The sequence below is a fragment of the Anguilla anguilla genome, chromosome 7 (genome assembly GCF_013347855.1).
Source record: "Anguilla anguilla isolate fAngAng1 chromosome 7, fAngAng1.pri, whole genome shotgun sequence".
NCBI classification, from domain to species: Eukaryota; Metazoa; Chordata; class Actinopteri; order Anguilliformes; family Anguillidae; genus Anguilla; species Anguilla anguilla.
In genome coordinates this window covers 31,459,327-31,484,130 of record NC_049207.1, presented here as the reverse complement: position 1 = coordinate 31,484,130, position 24,804 = coordinate 31,459,327, and the positions used below count along the sequence as shown (strand labels likewise).

The 24,804-nt window shown below is 37.8% G+C and overlaps 1 protein-coding gene across 5 annotated transcripts in view; it reads left to right on the top strand.

The window, feature by feature from the left end:
- slc38a4 (solute carrier family 38 member 4) overlaps window positions 1-8,818 on the top strand; it is a 130,778-nt gene extending 121,960 nt beyond the window's left edge. For 4 of the 5 annotated variants that reach the window (XM_035425416.1, XM_035425417.1, XM_035425415.1 and 1 more), the window contains 3 exons: window positions 4,474-4,618; window positions 4,848-4,945; window positions 5,338-8,818. In XM_035425416.1, the coding sequence (XP_035281307.1) occupies window positions 4,474-4,618; window positions 4,848-4,945; window positions 5,338-5,439 (345 nt within the window). In that variant the 3' untranslated portion in view covers window positions 5,440-8,818. Of the gene's footprint in view, window positions 1-4,473; window positions 4,619-4,847; window positions 4,946-5,337 lie in introns of those variants that run through there. The other variant, XR_004766089.1, reaches the window with a different exon arrangement.
- The last annotated feature ends 15,986 nt before the right edge of the window (window positions 8,819-24,804 follow it).

Below are 24,804 nucleotides of genomic sequence, written 5' to 3'. Positions count from 1 at the left end.
TTATCTACCGAGCTTCCCTGTCCATAAGAATTCGGTGGTGAAAAAACTACAATGCGCTCTGACGCGTGACTAGTTGACACACACTCACTTGCAATAACGCATTCGCTGTTGACATAGCCTCATTATTTCTTATTATTTATTCTCAGTAAGTTAAATGAATTATATTTTCTTATTTTATTCCTACTACATGATCTCAAAGAGTAAGACTTTATCTAGCGGAGCTAATGAGTGAATCAAGTGTAACGTTAGATGAAACTAAATTTACTGGATGAAATACGTAACGTGAGGCTTGTCCATAAGAATTCGGTGGTGAAAAAACTACAATGCGCTTTCACTCGCGCTAACTGTTGGTTGATTCACTTCTCCAACAGCAATCCTTCTCTCATGTTATCACGACAAAGCTAGATAACATGGCTTAAAATGATCCATGTTAGAAGTGTTTTATTGGCGTTTTTACTGTCTGGTTAGCTTGCTACGATGACGCGTGACTAGAGGACACAATCCCTTGCAATAACGCGTTGGCTATTGACACAGCATCATATAGTAGCTAATATCATTATCTCAGATAAAAAAACAAATGTGTGATGCATTCAATCACCATTTTATTTTGGCTGGTTATTTATTTGAGAATACAGCTATGTCCTCTGGAAATGTAGAGCCAACGCTGCCTTATGTGCTCACTGCCACTTCATAAAGGCTTCTAGCCAGCTAGATTGCTAAAGTGAACCAAATATGTTAGCTAGCTCGCTCGCTTGATAATGAGGATTGATAAACATAGTGGTCGTATAAACGCATTTAATTAAAAACTTTCACTAAATATACATACCTTTATTGCAGCAATTTAATCTGTGCAGCCAGGTCTTGCAGTGGAGAATACTGGATGAGGCACGAGTGACAAAGGTCTTATTACAGAAGAAGCGCATCAACTGCTGCAGTTCACACTTGTATTAGAGCTCCCTCTACTGGATAATTCTAGTAAATAGCAAGTACAACGTTCAAACAAACAAGTACAGATAAATAATCAATGTTTTTTTGTTTTTGTTTATTATACTTATTTAAAAATCGGGACACATCGGCTGCATAACTGCCGATCCCGATGTCATCAAAAAAGTCAAATAATGGCCGATATATTGGTCGGGCTCTCGAAAATACTATTATTATTGAGGACTTCTGGGCATAGCTAAGCCATATCTTTGCTGATATACCTAGCTGACGTCGTTTTCTGCAGAAAGACAGATGTGGATAGAACTGTATCATTGATGTACTGTCTCTGTCTCTATCTACTGAAAACAGATAAGATTTCATCATTGCCATGTAAGTATTACTGCTCAAAATATTTCGGTTATATACGTTATTATTGAAATTGAGTGTCTTTAAATAGGTTAGTGGTATTTTATAATGAGGATATTTCACACTGTTGTGTAAGCATTTGTTGTTTTCTAGTAGCTTTTGTGATGCATGGAACAGTGATGACATGAGAGTTTGAACATTGCTGGTGGACATGGTGGACGGTTGAAAATTGTTTTCCTGTCGTCCCATTCCCATACAAGAAAACATACGAGAATACAGAATATAGAAATACATACAAGAATAAATTATTACACATTTAGGTACTGTACAGCATTGTGTGACAATATTTTTGCATTAATTTAAATCTGATATCAATGTTTCATCTTAAATCTTCCTAAGGTGATCATTTATATGCTTTACAATGGAGAAAAAACATTATATTCCTTTTTGTAGAGATTTTGGATATGCTTCTGGACCCCTAGCTATTTTAGACCACTGTACAAACGAAAAGCTTGTAATTCCCACTTGAAAATTATGCAACAGTGAGTTTCTTGAGTCAAAACAGTTGACTTGTAGTGAAATACATGAATATGTTGTAATTTACAGCAATGCATAATTTAGACATTTTGGGTAGATTTGGAGATGCTGGGTACACTGCTTAGTTTTTGCTTCATAAATCTTAGTAGTTCTACATATCCACCCTTAGATTTTATGAACTTGTGGTCAAGGAGTTTTTGATCCAGGACATGTACACTTTAACCTGCTGTATATGTGCAATCTCTCAGTATTTCATAGCGAACTAAAAAAGAGCAAATTCATTTAAGATTTTTTGCCTAGACAATTGCATTTGTGGCACTTTATTTCTTCCAAACTTATGAATATAACCTAATCTAAGTTAGTATTGTAAATGGTACAAATGTCTTACTTCATTTAAGCCATTTTTCAAGTCTCTGTGGTGTTCACATCTGGAGTTATAAAGCTTTAAATAGGGTACCCCCTAAATGGGCAAGGATTGGCCAGATTTGGCATGCGCGCTATGGGGTTAAGGGCTATATTTTAACGATCTAAGCACACAATCTAAAGCGCATGACGCAAGTGCATTTAGGGCAAGTCCAAATCCACTTTTGCTAGTTTAGCGGTGGATTATCTGAGCGCAAAGTAAGGCTCATGGCTCAAAGGGGTTGTACTTGGTCTTTTAATTAATCATAGGTGTTCTTTGGGCGTAACATGAAATAAACCAATCAGAGTGTCATCTCCCATTCCCTTTAAAAGCCAGGTGTGCTTGCACCTTGGTGGATTGCTATTACTATTACTCTTCTTCCAGGCTCTGAAACCAAATGCAACACAAACAACTTTCTCCAGTGGCCATCTTAAATACCGTATCCAGCATGGCTTGAGGATGTTTTGCCCTGATTGGGTGATGCCGAGTTAAGGTTTAGGAGAGAAGAGAAGGGGGGTCAGACTAATTTATGGCAAGGACTGGCCTACCTAAAGATTGCATTCAAAATAAAAGTAATGGGAAATGTTAGGCATGCAGGGTCTCCAACCCCCGATATGGTGTCCTGTGTCATATGGTTTGTCTCTTCTGAGGTGAGACCCATAGATTGTCAGCATAGATTAGGGTATCAGTGGAATTTAAAATCGCCCCAATCACATTTGCTTTGATGCTTGTGATGGGGAAGCCAGGCCACATTCTTATTTACTGTTTCCCTCTTTAAGGCCAAAACCTAAACACTACATATCCTACACTGTAGTTGAACTATAGTAGTGAGGAGCTCTGAAAACTGTAGTAGTGAGGAGAAATAAAATGGAAGTCAGTCACAATGATGCATCAAAATTTTATCTCCAGTAATTCATCTTAAGGCACTGTGATACACTGCATCTAGTGACCTCAGTGTTGAGGTGGCCCCATGCATGTAAATAGTATCACCGTAATCCAAAATTGACAAGAATAATTTGCTTTCTGTCAGCCCGTGAGAAACATGCCTTGTTTTTACAGAGGAAGCAAAGCTTATATTTGCATTTTTAAAATAAGTTCTTCTTGAATATCCAATTTGAATGACAGTTTATCATCCACCTGAAAACCAAAGTAAATACCCTTGAAATCTGATCTTTGAGGATCCTTAAGGACACCCTAACATTCTGAGACCCACATAACGTCTTGATGCCTGAACCTATAGTTTGTTTCATACTTCTAGTGAATAGCATATAACATAGATTTAAAACTAATATTGTGGCAGAAGTTGTGCTATGCCCTGGTCTAAAACCAGACGGATTTGCACTTTTATCAGTTCCAGTATCTGGAACATGATAAACATGATAGCTTCAAGTTCGGCCCAGTTATTTAACTCGGATACCACCACCTTTATCAAATGAGCTGTTTTCCCTCAGCAGAAAATGAGCAGAACTTAACATCCTCCTGCACATGCTCAATTGGAAAATGTATGTTGAGTTTGGTTCACAAGCCGTTGTGGCCCATAAACAAAAGAACTACTGTAGGGGAGCTTCTGCCTAGCAGCTGTTGGTTAAAGACATCCTAAAAAAAGTAATGCTAACTATTGGCTGGCATGACCACTCATTTTTGTGTGAGGAAAAAATAAAATTGCAAAAGATAGGAAGCTAGTTAGCTAGTGATACATCACAAGAATGTATTAAGTGTATTACTTGTGTGTGTTTATTGTAATTTGGTCTGGATAAGAGTACTAGCATATGCCTGAACTGTAAAAATAATGTGTGCCTCACTATAATTTCCATGCTTAAATCACCACTGCTAATTGCTGACCAATTTCCGCACTACAAAGACAGGTCAAGTAACCTTGCAGAGCAACCCCAAAGTATCAATGTGACTGCTATGCCTAACATAAAGGTGATGATGAGTTCCTCAAGCGTGCAAGTGCGCTCAAGCCCTGCTTTCGGTTTAGATCCAAAACAGGGCTTGAGCGTATTTGTATGCTTGAGAAAAGTACATTAAAAAAAAAATTACATAAAAGTACATAATTTAAAGTACTTAAATCTTAAAGTTAAACTTAAAAAGTCCTTAAAAAAACTTAAAGTCCAACTGTGGAAACGGGTAATGAACTGCACTGCAATTTTCCATTGACATGGGCATTCACAAATCAATATTGTAATGTACTTATCATTGAAACTTTGAGTAAAACAAAGTGAAATCTTTTTATCTTTCAGATTCGATCCTCGATTATCACTCTGGCATTTGGAAATCAAGAGTTTAGCTGGATTCGACATATCCTCATCGCTGCCGCAATCCTAGTTTTCAACAACCTGCTAGTGATATTTGTCCCCTCTATCCGAGATATATTCGGTTTCATTGGTGAGATTTTCCTTTCTTGATTGTGTTATTCTTATATTTGTGTGATGAGATGATTTATTGTATGGTATCATAATGGTGACATCATAATAGTGTATAATGGTGTCACAATATGCGGTATCATCATTTGTGATAATAGTGTGCTGAATTTTTTATCCTTCTGTAATCATGTAATCATGGTATAGTGTGTGAAAATTAATTATGGATGTTTTTGGTCTTCTTCTTTCTGTAGGGTCTTCTGCTGCCACTATGCTGATATTCATCCTACCAGCCGCCTTCTACCTCCGACTTGTTGACACTGTTCCCTTGCGTTCACCTCAGAAGATATCAGTACGTATGCATCTATAGCTATCTATGGTTTTTGGTCTAGCTATTCAGATGAGACTTTAAACTCCATTAAAGATTGCATGGCAATTTTCATGAGAGTATGTTTGTTAATTACAGGGTCCTGGTAAAATTCCCAGTCTAGCACTCTAAAAGCTGTTCATTTGAGTGAAGACATGAGTCTTGAGTTGAAGTAAAAAGTAGCACTGCCCAAAGCCTTGAATTTTACATGGCTTCATGTGTTAGCTGAACAATTATCATTAATTGATGTGCCTTACTAGCTGCATCGTATCCATATTTACAGCTGACTCATTGTGGGCAACTTACTGAGGGGTCAACCACTGTGACCATTCTGGAATTTGCACCTTGTGGCTGCTATAACTTTCTCTTTTCCGTAGGCTGCCATTTTTCTGGCTGTGGGCATGGTTTTCATGATTGTAAGCCTTTCACTGATTGTCCTGGATTGGATCCACAACCCACCTGGCTCAGGAGGTCACTAGAGCCCTCAGAATAGAAGACAGCTTGCACTCACAGACCCAGACACCAAGGTCAGGAAGCAGCCATTCAAACACAAGGGCCTTCTGGAGTACCCATTCACAACCCAAAGATCCCAGTGAATGAGCATTTCTGTGTTTGTGTAAGGATTTTCACAGCAACTCCCTTGTCAAAGAGTATTAGGGAGAAATTTGTGCATTTCTCATCAAAAACAGACTCGGCCTCAACTGGTCAACTGGTTATTAGATACTGGTTTATTGTGTATGATTTAGTTCTAATCTACCTTACAGTGTAGTTAAGTAAGGACAGCGAGAGATTGTGTGTTGACCCATCAGAGAACAATGTATATAGCATTGCTACACATGCCTTTGCATTAAGCTCCAGGCGCTCAAAATGACTATGTCCAAATTTGGTGGTGTTTATGGGAAAGGAACAGCCCTCACCTTTCCCAACATACAACCACACACACACATGCACACACACACTTAGGAAAACATTATTCTAGGGGCTATCTAGTCCTGCATGGTGATTTTTTTCCATTCATGCAAGACAATCGACTTTTACCCTAGTGGTGAGTAACCACCCATTTTATATGAAATATTATAATATAAAGAAGGCAATGTTATGTGGACAGCTTGTGTACAGAAATTTTACCTGGAAATTTATGGTGTTTTGGACACACTGCTGAATTAAACAAAACTCCCAGTACAGTCCAGATGAAGAAAAAAAGTGACATCACAAGATGTATAAAAGTGCGTATTCATATCTTGGTTCACAGTACTGACATGCCATCTATATATTACTAGAGACAAAGGTTTTAGTATTTCTTTTAAATAATCATTTTGAATATTCTGGAAGAAAGCATGTGAAGGACTGCTGTAACTTACTGGAGGAAATCTATTGCTACTATTGTGCATTACCTCTTATATACTCAGTTTTATCTATATAAGTTTGAATATTTTCATCCCAATAGAGTTCCCCTCTTAAAATTATTTTATTAGTTTTATAAAATAATTTTACCAAACTTAAATACCTGCCTCACTGCGTAATCATTTAGCTGCCAAGACCAAGGCATTGCATCGTGTGCCTTTAGCCTGTAAATGCTCAGGGTTTGATCGATAGTCTGTTATTTGTCCCCTGTGGGTCTCTCTCAGTTTTTCCATTGCTATATTAAAAGGCTCTCTGCAGGTGAATTCCATCAAACTGCTATGGCTTTGAATGACAAGTATTTTCATTTTTTGCCAATGTTGGTTGCTGCCAATTCTCACAGTGAGCGAGTGAAATCAATTAAGTGTATGAATACTCAACAAGGTTCTTCATTTTCAGGTATTTAACATTTATTTAATAAAATAAGATTTATAGACATTTCTTGGACTAGATTGTGGAGTTTGGAGACTGGTTTAGCAGATAAGACTGGCAGATGGATATTGGAAGTGTGTTTATGAGATTAGGTTCATAGGAGGGGTTGGCAGGTTTGGATGCAGAGTTTATAGGTCAGAAACTGCAGAATGAATCAGAATATGACACATCAGAATAAAAGCAGAATGTTAAGTTGTGTATAGACAGATCCTGTTTTGTCATCAAATAGTTTAGACTTGGTCACGTCAGTGATAAGGGAACCTCTTGCAATAGCTGTGCTGCAGTTTCCTAATATTTACAGTGTTACCACAGAATGGGCTACTGTTCAAAATGCATGCTTTTTTTGCGAAACTGTTGATACACTATCACAATATCATTGTCCTACAATTTTTATGAAATTACTTGTTTTCCATGTCAGGCAACACTGTATAGTAATTTAATTATGTATCACAGATGAAAGCCAATATCTTGTTTTGCCATTTATGTGTTGGAAAATATCTTGCACAAAATGTGTCATATCAACCTGAATAGGTCTGCGCGCTGAATTGAGCCAGCCAAAATGAACAATGTTTATAGATCTTTTGTGGATCTACATATTCATAAAACAAATGAATATTTCAAATGAAATGGTTTAATATTATGTGCATGTTTTAGGATTACATACATGGTCTTTTTTGACGATTGTATATGTACTGTATATAGACCACATGATACACTTGTTGAAATATTGTGTGAAGAATAGTGTTGTTCCACAAGCCTTTGCCAACACACAGGTCTTTTAGATTTGTGTTATTGCCTTTTTCTTTATTTGGCGTCATAATTTTTTATCCCACTTTCCTTCAAAGCATGTTTCGTATGTTACATATGGTTATTTTATTTTGTCTGTTCTCCATCCTTCTATGTCTAGTTGTGTAATCCTAAATGCCAGTATTCATTCATTCAAAACATTGAAGCATACAGAACAGCAGATTATTTTTTCTGTGCCTGGCTAGCTGTGATCAGCAGGAAAAGTGCTAGACCACAGCATATTGTACCACAGCTTTTTACAGGGAGCACAGCGAAACAGAATTTTTTGAGATAGTCTCCTGAAGACCAGACTGCTGTTTCACATCTGAGAAAGGGGTACAGCTGCTATTCTTTTGAGTGAAGATGATACCCAGAAATGCTACAATAACTCTATTGTCATGTAAACTGATCTTGTAGTAAGTACAAGAGAAAGTGTCCTTGGATAAAGGCATTTGCCAAGAAAATGTGAATCTTTTGATGATGTGTGGAATTGCATGGCCTTTTTTTATTTTGTGTCCATGCACAGCTCTCCACATGAATATGCAGATGGAAGCCATGGCTTGTTTGATAATATCCAGGCCTTCCTGGTGCCATTATAATAGTCTGAAAATGTTATAATTATATAAGAATGTAAAAGAATGAATGCTTTACTTAAGAGTCTGGTGTTTGTAAAGGCCAGTCCACATGAGACACCGAAACACACCAGCCAACTTGTTTAGTCAGTAGTTAATTATTTTTGTGAATGGAATTTTACCTTAATATGGGAGTACTGTTATAGGTTACATTGACAATAGGCTAGGTTCTGATTCACCAGAGAAGATAATATTTACATTTTTTTAATATTAAAAAAAATCATTTTAATATTTTAAAAAAGCGCTTGACTGTTAAATATAAAGTTGGCTATACCTACAGTAGACAGTTATCAGTGAGTGTTTTGTTGGCAATTGTGCTTGCCACCATGGTATTCTATGGTTTATTCCTATTAAAAATCTGTGTCTGCATACCCCTCAACAATACAGCAATTTGCCTTATGACTTGCAATCAGTCATCTGTGAAACACTGACATGACAAAACACCAACTGTGAAACATCACAACGGGTGATTGTCCTTGCCATTGTTAGTGTTCTATCTCTTGTACAATTAAAATTGAGTTTTATAGTTGCTGGAACAAAGTTGGTTTTTTGTATCAGTGAAACTTTCAATATGAATATAATATGAACAATAAAGACATGAAATTAATGTTACAGTGTGAGATTTCATGAATGATTTGAAACGGATGGAAGGCTGAAGGTACTCTGACAAAAGGCACTGCAGCTGTCATACGGATGAACATAAGAGATATCTTAACTAGAGTAGTGCTAGAGTAAAAAATTGATATTTAGCATATTGCCATTGTGAATGGAAAAACTAGCATCAAACCTGAGGATGCATAACAATATCCGGGTAGTATCTGTATTTGCTGATCAACTGAAAACTTCATGCTCAAAAAGTAGCCTAATAAGAATCATCTGGACCTCTGATATCAAATGTTTTATCATTTTTACCAGCCAAACTTGGAAGCAAAGCTGTACAGACTCAACTCACTAGATGCATACTCTTCATAATAAATTATTAAAGCAAGCAGAAATATATTGTCACACAAATAGAATGTCCCATTTTTTCATTCATAAATTGACATCTGTGCTTTTCCAAAACGGAGGTATTGGCAATGGCATCATACTGCCAAATCAAATATTGGTTATTGATTCTGGTTTCAGAAATTCCATATTGTGTATCCCTAATCAAAGGAATTGGGCCAAGAAGGAATCTAGATGGCTTATGCAGTTCAGTAACTGGAATAATATGTAATGAAGATAAAACCCACAAGAATCACTTCATCTCCAAGCCCATGCTAAGGGTAGAGGAGACTCAGCGACACACTTGCCATATGCACACAAGTGAGAGTGCAATATGACAGCTCCAGTTCAGTGAGACAGCCACCAGTCTTGCAGCCATCCAAGTCCCACTGTGCAGGTGACCTAGAGGAGGCAGTGCCTAATTGTGCAGTCACCCAGCAGCACTGACAGCCTCTGCCTTGCTGGGGAAGTGAGGATTCCATAAAACAGTCTACTTTCTGAATTGGATGCAACATGCCCTTGTACAATTTTGAACACTTTTGAATGCCCAAATGCAAGTTACCACCCAGCTAGCCAAAATACGTTGCTGGACGTTCACGTTTCATTCTAAATGAAAGACCCCTATACGTCTTCTGCAGGTAATTTTTGATGTTGCTGGGACCTCATAGCAACATGAGAACGTATGTTCTTGGTAACGTTTAGGTTTTCCTCTGGTCACTTCCATCAGTGTCGATTTCTCTTTAAAATACAGAGTTAAGCTTACCTGCAGCAGGATTATCCCGGTGTTGCAGTTGTCCATCAGTCCATTTCTGTTTCAAATCTGCTATAAGTTATACTACTTTTATTGCTATTTTAATTACGCTACAAACAAGCCAGGCCACTAATGTATAGGGAAAATTGAAATAAAAGCAAGTCAATTTGATTGAGGTATTCATTGTGTATGTGGTGTATCGACAAGTGTGTTTACATACACGCTACTGTAATATTCGGGATATGACCATTATCTTAGATATGATCTTATTCAGGATATATGTTAATTAAGCAATAGGACAGGAGAGGCCGTGCTGTATAATGAATACAATTATGGCTGCAGGGGTGTTAGGCACAAATCAAGTGCTGCATTGCTTTTACGAAACATACAACATATAGAAACAATTAATGACATAATAATACTGTTATGTAATGTTATTTGTGTAATGGTTTGTGTGTGAGATGATACTGTTTTGCTAAAAACTCAATGTAATGGTTTCTACTGTTTTTACTTCAACTGCCATTACAGATGGGTTTCCCATTAGTCTGTGATTGTTTCTATTTGTTTTGATGGTCATCGCTGGTTATTATACTAGTTTAGGGTTGGTGGATGGTTTAGTTTACCAGCCCTGTTCCTGGAGATCTACTGTCCTGTAGGTTCTCACTCTAACCCTAACAAAGCACACCTCATTCAACAGCTAGTGATCTTGTTCAGCTGCTAATTAGACGAGACAGGTGTGCCAAATTAGGGTTGAAATTAAATCCTGCAGGATGGCAGATCCTCAGGAACAAGGTTGGTTGCCACTGGCTTACATTTTTTGCTCTGCTGGTTCCTGAATTCTAAAATGATATTTACTCTGACACAGAGTGCCTTGTACTCTGTTAAAATAAACAATTCAAGTGAACCAAATGCAGCATTTAATCTGATATTTTACCTGCATAGTTATAAGGCCACTCAGAAGCACAACCAATATTTGATTTATAGTCATTGTAACTTTTATTTTTCCCATTGACATACAATGTTAGACTGAAAATACTTCACAATTACAATATTCTATTAATTTCTAAAAAGTAAACTAATAAACATAAACTACTTCAAAATATCTGTATATTCATTTTTTATACTTATCTATTTATATTTGTCAACTGTTAAAAACAATACATATAACATCATAACATTTATGTTTTAGCTAATTATTTAACATTTGTTTTTCAAGAAACAGAAGGCAAAAATAAGAAGGCACAGGTCATGCTGTAAATGTGTAAAGAAGTAATGGGGACACAGGTAAAAATACATGAACAGTGTCATGATCTGTTCCAAATGTGTGAATGAACACAGGGAATAACAATACTGATTGTTTTATGAGGACATTAAAGGTAAATGGCTATGTTTGCATTGTGAGTCATATTCTATGTGTGGAATTCAGATTAAGAAGAAACAAAGAGCTTCCTCTTAATTCCAATCAGAAATTTTGTGTTATATTAAATGTATGTAATTTTTATAGTATTTTAATTTTAAATTCCACATTGGATCATCATTTTCTGGATCATACTATCAGATGATCCTCTGTTTTTCAAAAGTGCAATTTGTCTGTAAAAGCGAGTTTCCTTTTAATTCCAATTAGAATGATGGCCCTCAACAGATCCAACATGGAATTTGTCTGGGGATCAGAGTTTCCTTGTAATTCCAATCTGAATTTGGCCATATAGTAATTGTTGGTACTTTTTAAAGTGTTTTTATTTTGACCCTCCACATGGAAGCGTCATCATTCTTTCAGAGTGTTACTATGAGCTGGTCTTCTATTTACCATATTGGAATTTGTTTGTGGAAACAAACAGTTTTCTTTTATTTCCAATCTGAATTAGGACATATATTAACTGTATGGGATTTTTATAGTGGTTGTAGTTTCAAATTCCACATTGGATTGCAATTTAAAGGAAACTCTTTGTTTCCACAGACAAATTCCATGTTGGATACATAGAGTACCATCTCATTTTGTTACTCAGAAACTATCATGATGATCGAATGTGAAATTTCAAAATAAAACTTCAAATATCGCATACAGTTAATATATGATCAAATTCATATTGAAATTAAAAGGAAACACAAAAGGAAACTGAGAGTAGTGATCTCAGAAACTGAGAGTAGTGATCTCTGAAACTGAGAGTAGTGATCTCTCTGAGAATGAAAATTCCTTAGTTGAGAATACATGTAACAAGAAAAAATGTGAGGAGGAGTTAAATCTAAGTTTTCTAAATTTGATTGAACATAAATCATTTAGTTTTGAAAATAACATTGATCCTGAGGCACATTTTTATAATGATTACAAATCAAATTCTGAATATTATTCTGAGACTCTGTTTAATAGTCTTAATTTGGAGGGTTTTTCAAACATACATTTTAATAGCAGAAGCCTCTATACGAATTTTGTTCAAATCAAAGATGATTTAAAATCATTAAAACATACATTTCAGGTCATTGCCATAAGTGAGACTTGGTTAACAAATGAAAAGGGTGCTGATTTTGTGTTAGAAGGGTATGACAATTTTAATGTAAACCGGATAAATAAAAGGGGTGGTGGCGTTGCCTTTTATGTACAGAAAGATTTTCAGTGTAAGGTAATTGACAGTACAATTGTTAATGATATCATGGAGAGTTTGACAATTGAAATTCATTCTACTAAATTTAAGAGTATAATTTTGAGTTGCATATATAGAACACCTGGTTCTTGCATTGATCAATTTATGAATACCATAGTTGATATTTTTGGGAAAGTATGTCATAAGAAATCACTTTTTGTTTGTGGTGACTTTAATATAGACTTGTTAAAATATAATGAACATAAACTAACAACAGACTTTTGTAATGTAATGTTTAGTTTTGGTCTCTGGCCCCTTATTGATAAACCTAGTAGGATAACCAAAGAAAGTGCCACACTTATTGATAACATTTTTACTAATGTTCATGACCAAGCAACAAGTGGTTTGTTTTTAAGTGATATCAGTGATAATCTTCCTATTTTTGTGATTTCACATAATTTAAAGTTTAAATGTTCAGTTGGTGTGAGTGAGCCTTCTTGTAAATTAGTAAGAATAAGGACACCAGAAAGAATTGAGGCCTTAAAGATGGACCTCATAAATTACAACTGGGATAAGGTGTATGTTGATGATCCTAATCAGGCCTATGATGCATTTTTGTTCACATTCATAGAGTTATATATCAAACATTGTCCTATTAGAAAGTGCTGGTTGAAGGATAAATATAAAGGAAAGCCATGGATGACAAAAAGTCTGCAAAGGGCATGCAAAAAGAAAAATTTACTTTATAAGAAATGTTTACAATTGAGAACCAGTGAAAGTGAAGAAAAATATAAGTTGTATAAGAATAAATTGATTTTCATTATGAGATTACAGAAGAAGGAATACTACAATAAAATATTAGAGGAGAGTAAAAAAAACATTCAAAGGACTTGGAAAGTAATTAATCATATTATTCGGAATAGATCTTATAAATCTGCATTTCCAAGTTATTTTTTAAATAGCTCTGATGCTACAGTGGGCAATATAAAAAGCATTGTTGATGATTTCAATGACTATTTTGTGGGTGTTGGCACTACTTTGGCCAGCAAAATTGTTGTGCCTGATGATAAAAAAGATTTGTTTGTTAATCTGATAAATGGTAATATCAGTTCTATGTTCCTTTATGGGGTAAATGAAACTGATATAACTGAAATTGTAAGAAAATTCAAAAACAAAACATCAACTGATATAAATTCCATTGACATGGTAATTATTAACGAAGTAATTGATTTTATTTTAAGACCTCTGACCTATATATGTAATCTGTCCTTTCAAAGAGGTGTTTTTCCTAATAATATGAAATCAGCAAAGGTAATACCAATATTTAAATGGAGATAAGCACTACATGGATAATTCTTCCTCAATTTTCAAAAATATTAGAGAAATTATTTGTGAAACAGTTGGATCTCTTCATTGGTAAATATGAATTATTGAGTGAACACCAGTATGGATTTAGGAAAAATAGAACTACTACATATGCAGTAATGGAGATGGTAGAAGAAATAACAAAGGCAGTTGAAAATGATTAGTGTTCTTGTCAGGGTCTGGGGTGGGACTCAGAAGCGGACCAGAGTTAGTAGAAGATGCGATTTATTTAGCGAAGCACAGAATCAGAAGCAGTCTCGTAATCAAATACAGGCTGGGGTCAAAATCCGGGAAATCAGGTAGACAGGGCAGAGGTACAAAAAACGGGACCCGGGGGGCAGGTCGATTAAACAGGCAAGGGTCAAAATACCAAGGCAAGAAATATCACAGGCAGGCTAAACTCGAGGTCGGAAACAAACAAGCAAAAGTCAAAAACCAGGAAGGACAAAAAACACTAATCAAGGCTGGAAAGGCTACTCGAAAAATCAGAGGCACGATCTGGCAAAGAAAAAAGGTGCACACAGAAACTAAATAGCAACGCCAATGAGTGAAGATGGGATGCAGGTGAGGAAGGTAAGTGGAGGCTTGATTGCAGATGCGGAAACCGGTGGAACTGGGGCGGGGCGTGGGCGTGGACAGGAACCAGGAACCTAAGGGGGAAAAACAATAACAAACGCACACCCAAGCACACGAACACAGAAAACACAACCGCAAGCGAAAACAAGTAAACTGAAAATAAAAATAAATACACACTAGAAAATAAAAAAATAAATAAACAAAACTAAAACGGAACACAAGGAGAATCAGGCAGGATTCCTGACAGTTCTATTGGTATTTATATTGACCTACAGAAGGCTTTTGATACTATAGATCACAGCCAATTATTGAGAAAATGGGAGAAGTATGGAATAAGAGGTATAGCTTACTCTTGGCTAGAAAGCTACTTGGAAAATAGACAGCAATGTGTGCAAATTAAGGAGACTGTGTCAGGATTTAGGAAGGTCACCTGTGGGGTACCCCAGGGATCGGTGATTGGTCCAAAACTGTTCTTACTTTATATTTATGATGTTTGCAATTTTACTGAAATGTTAAAATTTGTCATTTTTGCAGACGATACAAATCTATTTTGCTCTGGGAAAAATTTAAAGGAACTTTTGTATGCTATTGAAAGGGAGCTGGAAATTCTCAAAACTTGGTTTGATGTTAATAAATTGTCTCTCAATATTAAGAAAACTAAATTCATGGTTTTTGGTAATCAAAAAGAAATCGATGGGGATATTGAATTAAAAATCTGTGATGTTGAAATTGAAAGAGTTTTTGAGACAAAATTCTTAGGGGTTGTGATTGATCATAAATTAACATGGAAACAACATATTGACTATATTAAAGGAAAGATTTCAAAGTCAATAGCAATCCTGTATAAATCAAGGGATATATTAAATTATAAGGCCTTGTATATAATTTATTGCTTACTTATACTTCCTTATATATCTTACTGTGTGGAATTGTGGGGGTCGACCTTTAAAACGACTATAAATTCAATAGTCATACTACAAAAACGAGCCATACGTATTATTAATAAGGCTGGTTACTATGATCACACTAATCCAATGTTTATAAAATCCCATGTTATGAAATTTAATGATTTGGTATATTATAAAATAATGCAAATCATGTTTAGAGCTAAAACAAAGTCACTCCCAGACTGTGTACAAAGGTTTATTTCAATACAGGAGTGCAAATATGATTTGAGAGATGTTTGTAAGTTTACTGTTCAAAAAGCTAAACAAGCGATTAAAAGGAGATGTATTTCTATTGTTGGGGTTAAATTATTGAATAATGCTAATATAAATGTAAGAATGTGTAATTTGCTTTTGGTTTTCAAAAGAATGGTTTATAAAGCTATTTTTGAAGGTTACAATTGTGAATGATTTTTATTTTGTTATTATGTTTATTTTTGGAGGGTAGCTTAAATTGAAAAGAATGTAGGATAGGCATATATAAGCATTATGCTTCTGCCTGTGCCTTTTCAGTCACTACCTAATACATAGATTGTTGACTTGTTTATATTGTCTAGACTGTTTATATTTATTGTATTGTGTGTGATGACTGAATAAAAAAAATAATAAAAAAAATACTACTACTACTACTTTGTCTCTACAGGTAAATTCCATGTTGGATTCATAGAGGACCATGTCATAGTATTGCTCTGAGAGTATCATGATGATCCAATGTGGAATTTAAAAATAAAACCCCTTTAAATATCACGTACAGTTAATGTATGTCAAAATTCAGATTGGAATTAAAGGACACCTTTTTGTTTCTATGGGTAAATTCCACCTTGGATACATAAAGGACGATGTCATAGTATCGCTCTGAAAGTATCATGATGATCCAATGCAGAATTTCAAAATAAATCCACTTTAAAAGTCACCTACAGTACAAATATAAATTCAGATTGGAAATATAACTTACAAGCAGTAATTAACCTCATAGCGCAAAGTGATCGGCATGCCGGCGTGCCTAGATTGCTCAATTCAGACCTTCTGTGCTTCTGCAACCAAATTATGAGTTGAAAACACTAACTCGGTGTTCTAGCTTTATCAGTGGACGATTCTGGACAACTATTCCAAATATGAGTTTCGCAGCACCACCATTGCCGTGCTGGTCGTGTATTTACCAAGCACCCCCTCCCTGCAGTCTCATCTGTAACTGCACCCCCACGCATGACACACTGGACAATAGTGTCGATCTGGGCATACATGTAAACATTCTTTTGCCACTAAAAATTCGTATTCCATCATAACAACAAGATAAAGCTAACAATAGCCGAAGGTATGCCAGCACAGCTGTAAAAAACACTGCTCACTGATCACTGAAATAAACAAGATGAATTTTTCCAAAATTATACCATGTCATTCTACTGTCAATATCTGCGACAAAAAATGGAATAAATATACAACCTTATCATTGGTTTTACGCACTGAGTCCTTTCCTGACGAATCATATATTGTTTTGGACAATCCGTTTGTAAAATACACGCTCATTTGTGACGACTGGGTACCTTCCAAAATAGGTGTGCGTAATATCACACGTTGTTTTCGGTGTTGTCGTCCTTTGTAGTACAATTTGGCTTGAGCGACAGTTAATCGATCCAATAGGTAACAGAATAAGCTTTCTAACGATGTATAATATGTCTAATCTTACTTTTGGAGTAGTGTTTTATAGCTCAGCGTAACCAAAAGTTACGCATGTGGTAGCAGTAAAAGACCCTGCACCTGGCGAAATTTTATCAATGACTTTCGTTATTTCTTGGAAAATACTATTATTCTTGAGAAATTCTGAGCATGGCTAAGGCATATGTTTACTGATAGACCTCGCTGATATATTGTTTTCTGGGCTAAGTCAGAACTGGGAAGCGACAGGATTCATTCTGTCTCTGTCTCTATCTACTGAACACAGGTAAGATTTAATCGTCCAAACGGAAGTGTTACTGCTGAAAATATTTCCGTTATATATGTTATTTTTAAAATTTAGTGTCTTTAAATAGGTTCATGGTATTTTAGTATGAGGATATTTCACACTAACGTAAGCATTCGTTAGTTTGCTTGTAGTTTGTGTTTAATGTATGTACCGGATATGACCTCAACTGGAACATCGCCAAAATGTGGTGGACGGTTGAATATTGTTTTAATGTCATCCTATCCCCATACAAAAAAACATCACATACTGTAGAGTACAGAAAAACATACGAGAGTTAATAATTAAAAAAAGCATATTATTCATTTTTGGAGAGATTTTGGATATGTTTAAGGACTCCTACATATTTTAAGCCACTGTGCTGACAGAAAGCTTGTAATTCCCACTTGAAAATGATGCAACAGGGAGTTTATTAAGTCAAACAGTTGATTTGTAGTGAAATACATGTTTATGTTGTGATTTAAAGCAATGCACAATTTAGACATTTTGGATAGATTTGGAGACACCGGGTACACTGCTTACTTTTTGATTCATAGATCTTTAGTAGTTCTGCGTACCCACTCTTCAATTTGATGCACTTGTGGTCAAGGAGTTTTTGATCCAGGACATGTATAGTTTAACCTGCTGTATATTTGCAATCTCTCAGTATTTCATTGCAAACTAAAAAAGCGCAAATTAATTTAAGATTTTTTGTCTAGACAATTGCATTTGTGGCACTTTATTTCTTCCAAAATTATGAATATAAACTCATCTGCATTAGTAATGTAAATTGTACAAATGTCTTGCTTCATTTAAGCCATCTCTCAGTATTTCATTGCAAAAAAGAGCAAATTGATTTTATATTTGCCTGGACAATTGCATTAGTGGCACTTTAGTTTATATTCATAATTAAGAAAGAAATAATCTAAGCTAGTATTGCAAATGGTACACATGTCTTGCTTCATTTCAGCCATTTTCCAAGTGCCTGTGATACTCACATCTGGAGTTATAAAGCTTAAAATAGGGTACCCCCTAAATGGGCAAGATTTGGCATGTGCACTAAGAGGTTAACAGGGTTCAAGCACCATGTGGCAATTATGAATTTTTAAGTTGTAAGGACACACATTGGATGAGTGGTACGAACTCATCTAATGTGTGTCCTTACAAGTTAAAAATTTCAGTCTCTGCCCCAAAATTTGACATTGTATTCCCTCGCTTAGAGGCCGATATACATGCAAGTCCGGATCATCAAGCCATCGCTTAGCCTGTCAAATGGCCTATGACAACTGATTGGTGGATAGAAGTCATATTTTGTTCAGATATGAGTTCATGATTGTACAGATTATACATCCAATGGGAGACTAACAAAATGCATAGCTTGCTACATTTCAACTTGTCAAGCAACTGCAGAGGTACAGGCATTTTTATTTATTTTTTTCTTACAGCATCAGATGTTAGCAAAAGACCACTAGAATGAATGTACTGTCTAAGGGGTAAGCTCTGCATTTTTGCCGAGTTTCATGATGATCAGCTGTGACAGACTGGGATAAAAAAAAAACAGCCCAGTATTTGCCACTGACCGACCATTTTTTCAAACACAACACCAACCCAAATTCACCTTTCGCTAAGCCCCGCCCGCCTTGGTTATTGTTGTCCGTCAAGCTTTTTCTTTCTGACAAAAGCAAACAAGGCATTCTCAACTGTTGTGAATGGAAACTAAATGTTATTCTGAGGTTCACCAGCAGATGGCGCCTCTTCTTCAATACTTACCTTGTATTGGGGTATTGGGGTTCCGTTGTATTGTCTCCTGTAAGAAAAGAGCAGAGAAGAAGAAACGTTACTACATATTGGCAACAAGGTAATTTGATCCTGTGTGCAGACGAACGTCATTTTTTTGTTTTGGCTTTTCTTTTTTGTCGAATAAAAACGGAGCCAAACGGACGATAAGACGAACAAAAAATGACGGGTGTGGTAGGACGTATTTCCCCGTTTGTGAGTCAACAGCAGTCCTGGGAGGAGTACTGTGAAATACTCACACATTTTTTGTGGCTAACGGCATTGACAAAGAGGAAAGGAAAAGCGCTGTTGTGCTAAGTTCGGTGGGGAGCCAAACCTACAGCTTGATGAGGAGCCTGCTAAGCCCGGAGAAACCAGGTGAAAAAATGTACAAGGAGTTAGTAGAGCTGCTCACTGCACATTTCGACCCTAAGCCCAGTGAAATGGTGCAGAGGTTCAAGTTTAATTCAAGGAACCAGAGGGAAAATTAGAATGTTGTTGAGTATGTGACCATGTGGAGGAAGTTAGCACACGATTGCAATTACAGTAATAATCTTAAGGAAATGCTGAGAGATAGGCTAGTCTGTGGGATTAAAAAGGAGGCTATCCAGCGCAAATTGCTGGCAGTGACAGACTTAACATTTGAGAGAGCACTGGCAATAGCTCAAGCCATGAAAACTGCTAATAAGGATGTGGAGGACTTACATGGCAAAGGGGGCGAGCCTATGGGGCAAGTGAATGTGCACCATGTGGCGGGGAGCCGCCATTTTACACCTCGTGGTGGAGAGAAGGTCAGGAAGTGCTACTGTTGCGGGAGTGAACAGCACATGGGTAACGAATGCCGTTTTGGGAAAGAAAATGTGCCACAATTGTGGAAAGAGAGGACACATTAAGAGAGTGTGCAAGGCAAAGCCTACAAGGGACATTTCCAAGCCTGAGGAGGGAGGGGGAATAAAAGTAAGACAGACTCACAAATCACAGGGGGCGCATCATATCAGTACATTGTACACACCATGTACAATATGACAGAGAAGGACATTCCCAAGATACACCCCCTCACATTAAACATGAAAGTGAATGAGAAAAATGTGCAGTTTGAAGTAGAGACAGTGTAACTATCATGAACAGTGCACAATGCTAGTGTAGCTGATGAGAGACCACAGCATTAAAGCCATGTTCACTCCAGCTAAAAACATACATGGGGGACAGAGTAAGGGTGCCAGGAGTAGCCCAGGTGACAGTGCAGCACAAAGATAAACTAAAAAACCTATCGGTAGTTGTGGTCACTGGGGCAGGACCAAAACTGTTAGGAAGGGGCTGGATTCAGGAGCTGAAACTACAGTGGGGTGCAGTCAACAAGCTGAATGAGAGTACAACACAGACTACAAGAGGTGCTCAGAAAACATGAACAGGTTTTTAAAGAGGAGTTAGGCACTTTTAAGGGGCCACCTACAAAAATCTATTTAGATAAGGAGGCAGTGCCTAGATTTTTCAAACCAAGACAGTTACCCTACGCCATGAAGCCCAAAGTAGAGGCAGAGTTAGAACGCCTCTTACAAGAAAAAATCATTGAGCCAGTGAAGTATGCAGAGTGGGCAGCACCCCTGGTGCCCGTTTTGAAGCCAGACAACTCAGTCAGACTCTGTGGGGATTATAAGATAACTATTAATAGGGCATCGAAACTGGAACAGTACCCTTTTCCCAAGAGGGAGGACTTGTTAGCAAACCTGGCCGGAGGGAAGCAATTCACAAAGTTGGACATGAGCCATGCCTACCAGCAGGTGTTGCTGAATGAGGAATCAAAGAGGTATGTAACTGTAAATACCCATAAAGGACTGTTCACTAGGGCTGTCCCAAACAAAGATTTTCCTAATCGACTAGTAGTCGTTAGTTCAAGCTATTAGTCGACTAGTCGTCGGACGTTTATGATATTAATTTAATTATTTAAATATATATTTTTTGGGGCATCAGAAAATGGTTTGAGTTCCAGGGCTGATAAAGAATAAGTAACATTGTTAACACTGTGTTACATTACAGAGAAATACAAAACCGCAATAATGAGCCTTTAAAATATAAATTGTACAAGCGCACACACGAAGCGAGCCGCCTGTTAACGACAATGCTAACGGCAAAAGCGGTAATGATTCTGAATGTGTTGGAACAACCAGCAAGGAGACTGAACACTTTGTTAATGTATTTCAACACAGTATAACATCACACAACTTATGAACTTGTAACACCAACACAATAACACAAAACACAAAACAAATGATAAATAAAAAAACAGCCTTTTGTTAAAAAACTAAATTGAAAAAATATGTTCGTTTCTTTTTAAGACCTAAATAAATATAAATTATATAAACAAATGAATAAATAAATATACGAAAAACTGAAACACTTAAAAGAGAAATATCAGTGCAAAAACAAACAGGCCTACGGAGAAGTAGCCTCAACATGGAGTGAAAACTTTACATTTTTTTCTGAGGTCAGAATGCAAATAAAAATGTAACATTAACACATTTAACGGCAGCAATGAGTTGGCAGTGTATGATTCGTTTCATGTTTGTGGCCCTGACTTTGAAATGGCTATCTAGTCAGATAAATAGAGTACATGGTCGTAGCCCTAACTTCCGTGTCATTTGTGGAATAGATGGCCGTGCAGAAGATTACAGCGTTCTCAATTCGTTCTACTACCACGCATGCTTTGTACATGGCGAGTGGAAGTCCGACAGCAAACCGGACTCCAGGGAAAAAACTAAAGCTACGAGACAGAGAGTAAAAAACACCTACGTTGCAAATACATCTTTGCATGCAGAGTTTGCATGTCATCATCTTGGGGTCGTTCTTTACACGCTCTAAATGATCCCACACTTTGGATGACTTCCTGCCCGACATAGTCTAATAACTTTTTAACGACAAGGTGCAGCTCCCGAATGGAGTTTGAGGGGGTTTTTTTTCCTGCGACTAACCGACTAATGAAAACTTGGTCGACTAAGACTCTTCTCATCGACTAACGGTTTGGTCGACTATTAGGGGGCAGCCCTACTGTTCACCTATAATCATTTGCCTTATGGAGTATCATCTAGTCCAGCAATCTTCCAATGAACCATGGAGAGTCTATTCCAAGAGATTCCTCGCATGGCAATCTAGTTGGACGACATCCTCCTCACTGGCAGAACAAACCAGGAGCATCTCCAGACACTGGCAGAGGTGCTACAGAGACTGGAGGATGCTGGCCTCTGCCTAAAGAGAAAGAAGTGCAGGTTCATGGATGAGGAGGTGGAGTTTCTGGGACACAAGGTGGATGCGACAGGACTTCATCCACTACAAAATAAGGTAAAGGCCATTCCGGATGTACCAGCACCTAGAGGGGTAACAGAATTAAAAGCTTACCTTGGACTCCTCAACTACTACAATAAATTCCTACCAAATCTGTCAACACTATTAGCCCCCTTACACACGCTGTTACGTAAGGACACCAAATGGCAGTGGGGGCTAGAGCAGCAAGCAGCATTTGACAAATCAAAACTGCTCATGCAGTCAGCAGATGTACTTGTGCATGATGCAGGGAAGGACTTAATTCTCTCGTGCGATGCCTCACCCTATGGCGTGGGTGTCGTTTTGTCGCATAGCATGGAGGACGGGCTGGAAAAACCCATTGGATTCATGTCCAGGTCACTGGCCCCAGCCGAATGTAACTATTCTCAGCTAGACAAAGAGGGGCATGCAGTAATGTTTGGAGTCCAACGCTTCCATAAATATTTATACAGTAGGAGGTTTACAATTGTAACCGATCACAAACCTCTCTTGTCCTTGTTCAATGAAATGAAAGCTGTTCCACAGATGGTCTCACCCCACATCCAGAGATGGACCGTCACGCTAGGGGCCTATGAATATGTCATCATATACAAGGCCGGGAAATACCATAGCAATGCAGATGCCCTGAGCCGCCTGCCACTGCCAGAGACTCCTGCGGATGCGCCAGAGGACCGAGTGTTGATGCTAGGAGACAGCGACACAGCACTGGTGAGGGCCGAGCAAGTTAGAGCATGGACTAGCGAGGATGGTGTATTGTCTAGGGTAAGAGAATATGTGTTAAGGAGGTGGCCACAAGAGGCGGGAAAGGACTTTGCACCATACAGTGTGAGAAAAACTGGACGCTGAGCGTCCAGGACGGTTGTGTGTTATGGGGGGCGTGTGTCATTATTCCCTCACCAGGGCGACAGGCTGTAATGGCTCAGCTACACCAAGGTCATCCTGGGGTGTCACACATGTAGGCACTAGCTCGTAGTTATCTCTGGTGGCCAAAACTAGATGAAACCATTGAAACCCTGGTCAAAATGTGTTGCACATGTCAAGAACACAGGAAGTTGCCAGCAGTGGCTCCACTCCACCCCTGGGAGTGGCCCGAGAAACCCTGGCAGAGGCTGCACCGGGACTATGCGGGTCCATTCATGGGCAAGATGTTCCTGATAGTCATTGATGCCCATTCCAAATGGATGGACGTTTATCTGGTCAGCTCACCTACCTCCAAAGTCACCATTGATTGCCTGCACACTAGTTTTAGCAATCAAGGTTCACCTGAAATTTGAGTGTCACACAATGCACAGTGTTTTATAAGCACAGAATTCCAGGAATTCCTAAGTAAAAATGGAATTAGACATGTCACATCAGCTCCATATCATACTTCCTCAAACGGGCTGGCCGAGAGAGCAGTCCAAACTTTCAAAGAAATGATGAAGAAAAGTGCAGAGGGTAGTATAGAGACAAATGTAGCCAAAGTGTTGTTCAACTATAGGATTACACCACAATCCGTAACAATACTCTCACCAGCTGAAATGTTGTTAGGCTGAAAGCTTAGGTCCACACTGGACCTAGTGCATCCAGATCTAAAAGGAAGGACTGAACACAGGCAGGACAAACAAAAAGAAAACCATGACAAATGTGCACATGGCCATCCGTTCAGAGTAGGAGACACAATTCTGACTAAAAACTTTGGAGACGGACCCAGATGGATTCCAGGAGTCTTAGAAACTCAGACAGGACCAGTTTCCTACAGGATAATTCTGGGGTATAGAAGGGTGGTTTGCAGACATGTGGATCAAATACTCCAAAAAAAGAAACAGAAACAACAACAGTGGTTCGCAGTGAGTTCTACTTCTCCAGTTAGCACCCAGGGACTAACACCAATGGCTGACACGGCGCAGGAGGACACTTTTCCCAGCACTGTGAGGACATAACCTCAGGGGCAAGAGCAACCAATGAGACGGGGCAGAGAGAGACTGCACCTCTGGCGACAAAAGAGGAGCGCTACCGAGAGCAGGAGAGTCTAGCTCCCGAAAACCAATGGCGCGGTCCCAGTTCCATTTTCACTTCCATTTCTTTCCAATCGCGTGCTCTGCCCTGTCCATTTCTTACCAATCAAATCTCCCTGTCTCTCCGGTCTATTTCTTACCAATCGGGTCTCGTTCAGCCCGTCCATTTCTTACTAATCAAATCTCCCCTTTTCTGCAGCTCCATTTCTTACCAATCAGGACTCGTCACGCTCGTCCATTTCTTGCCAATCAAATGCGGCAACGCAGCTTTTAAACGCGGTAGAATCCGATGACAGCAGCAGCGTTCAATAATGCAGCGGAATATTGCGTTATTCTCAAGGTAAGAAATTAAATTAAATCGTTA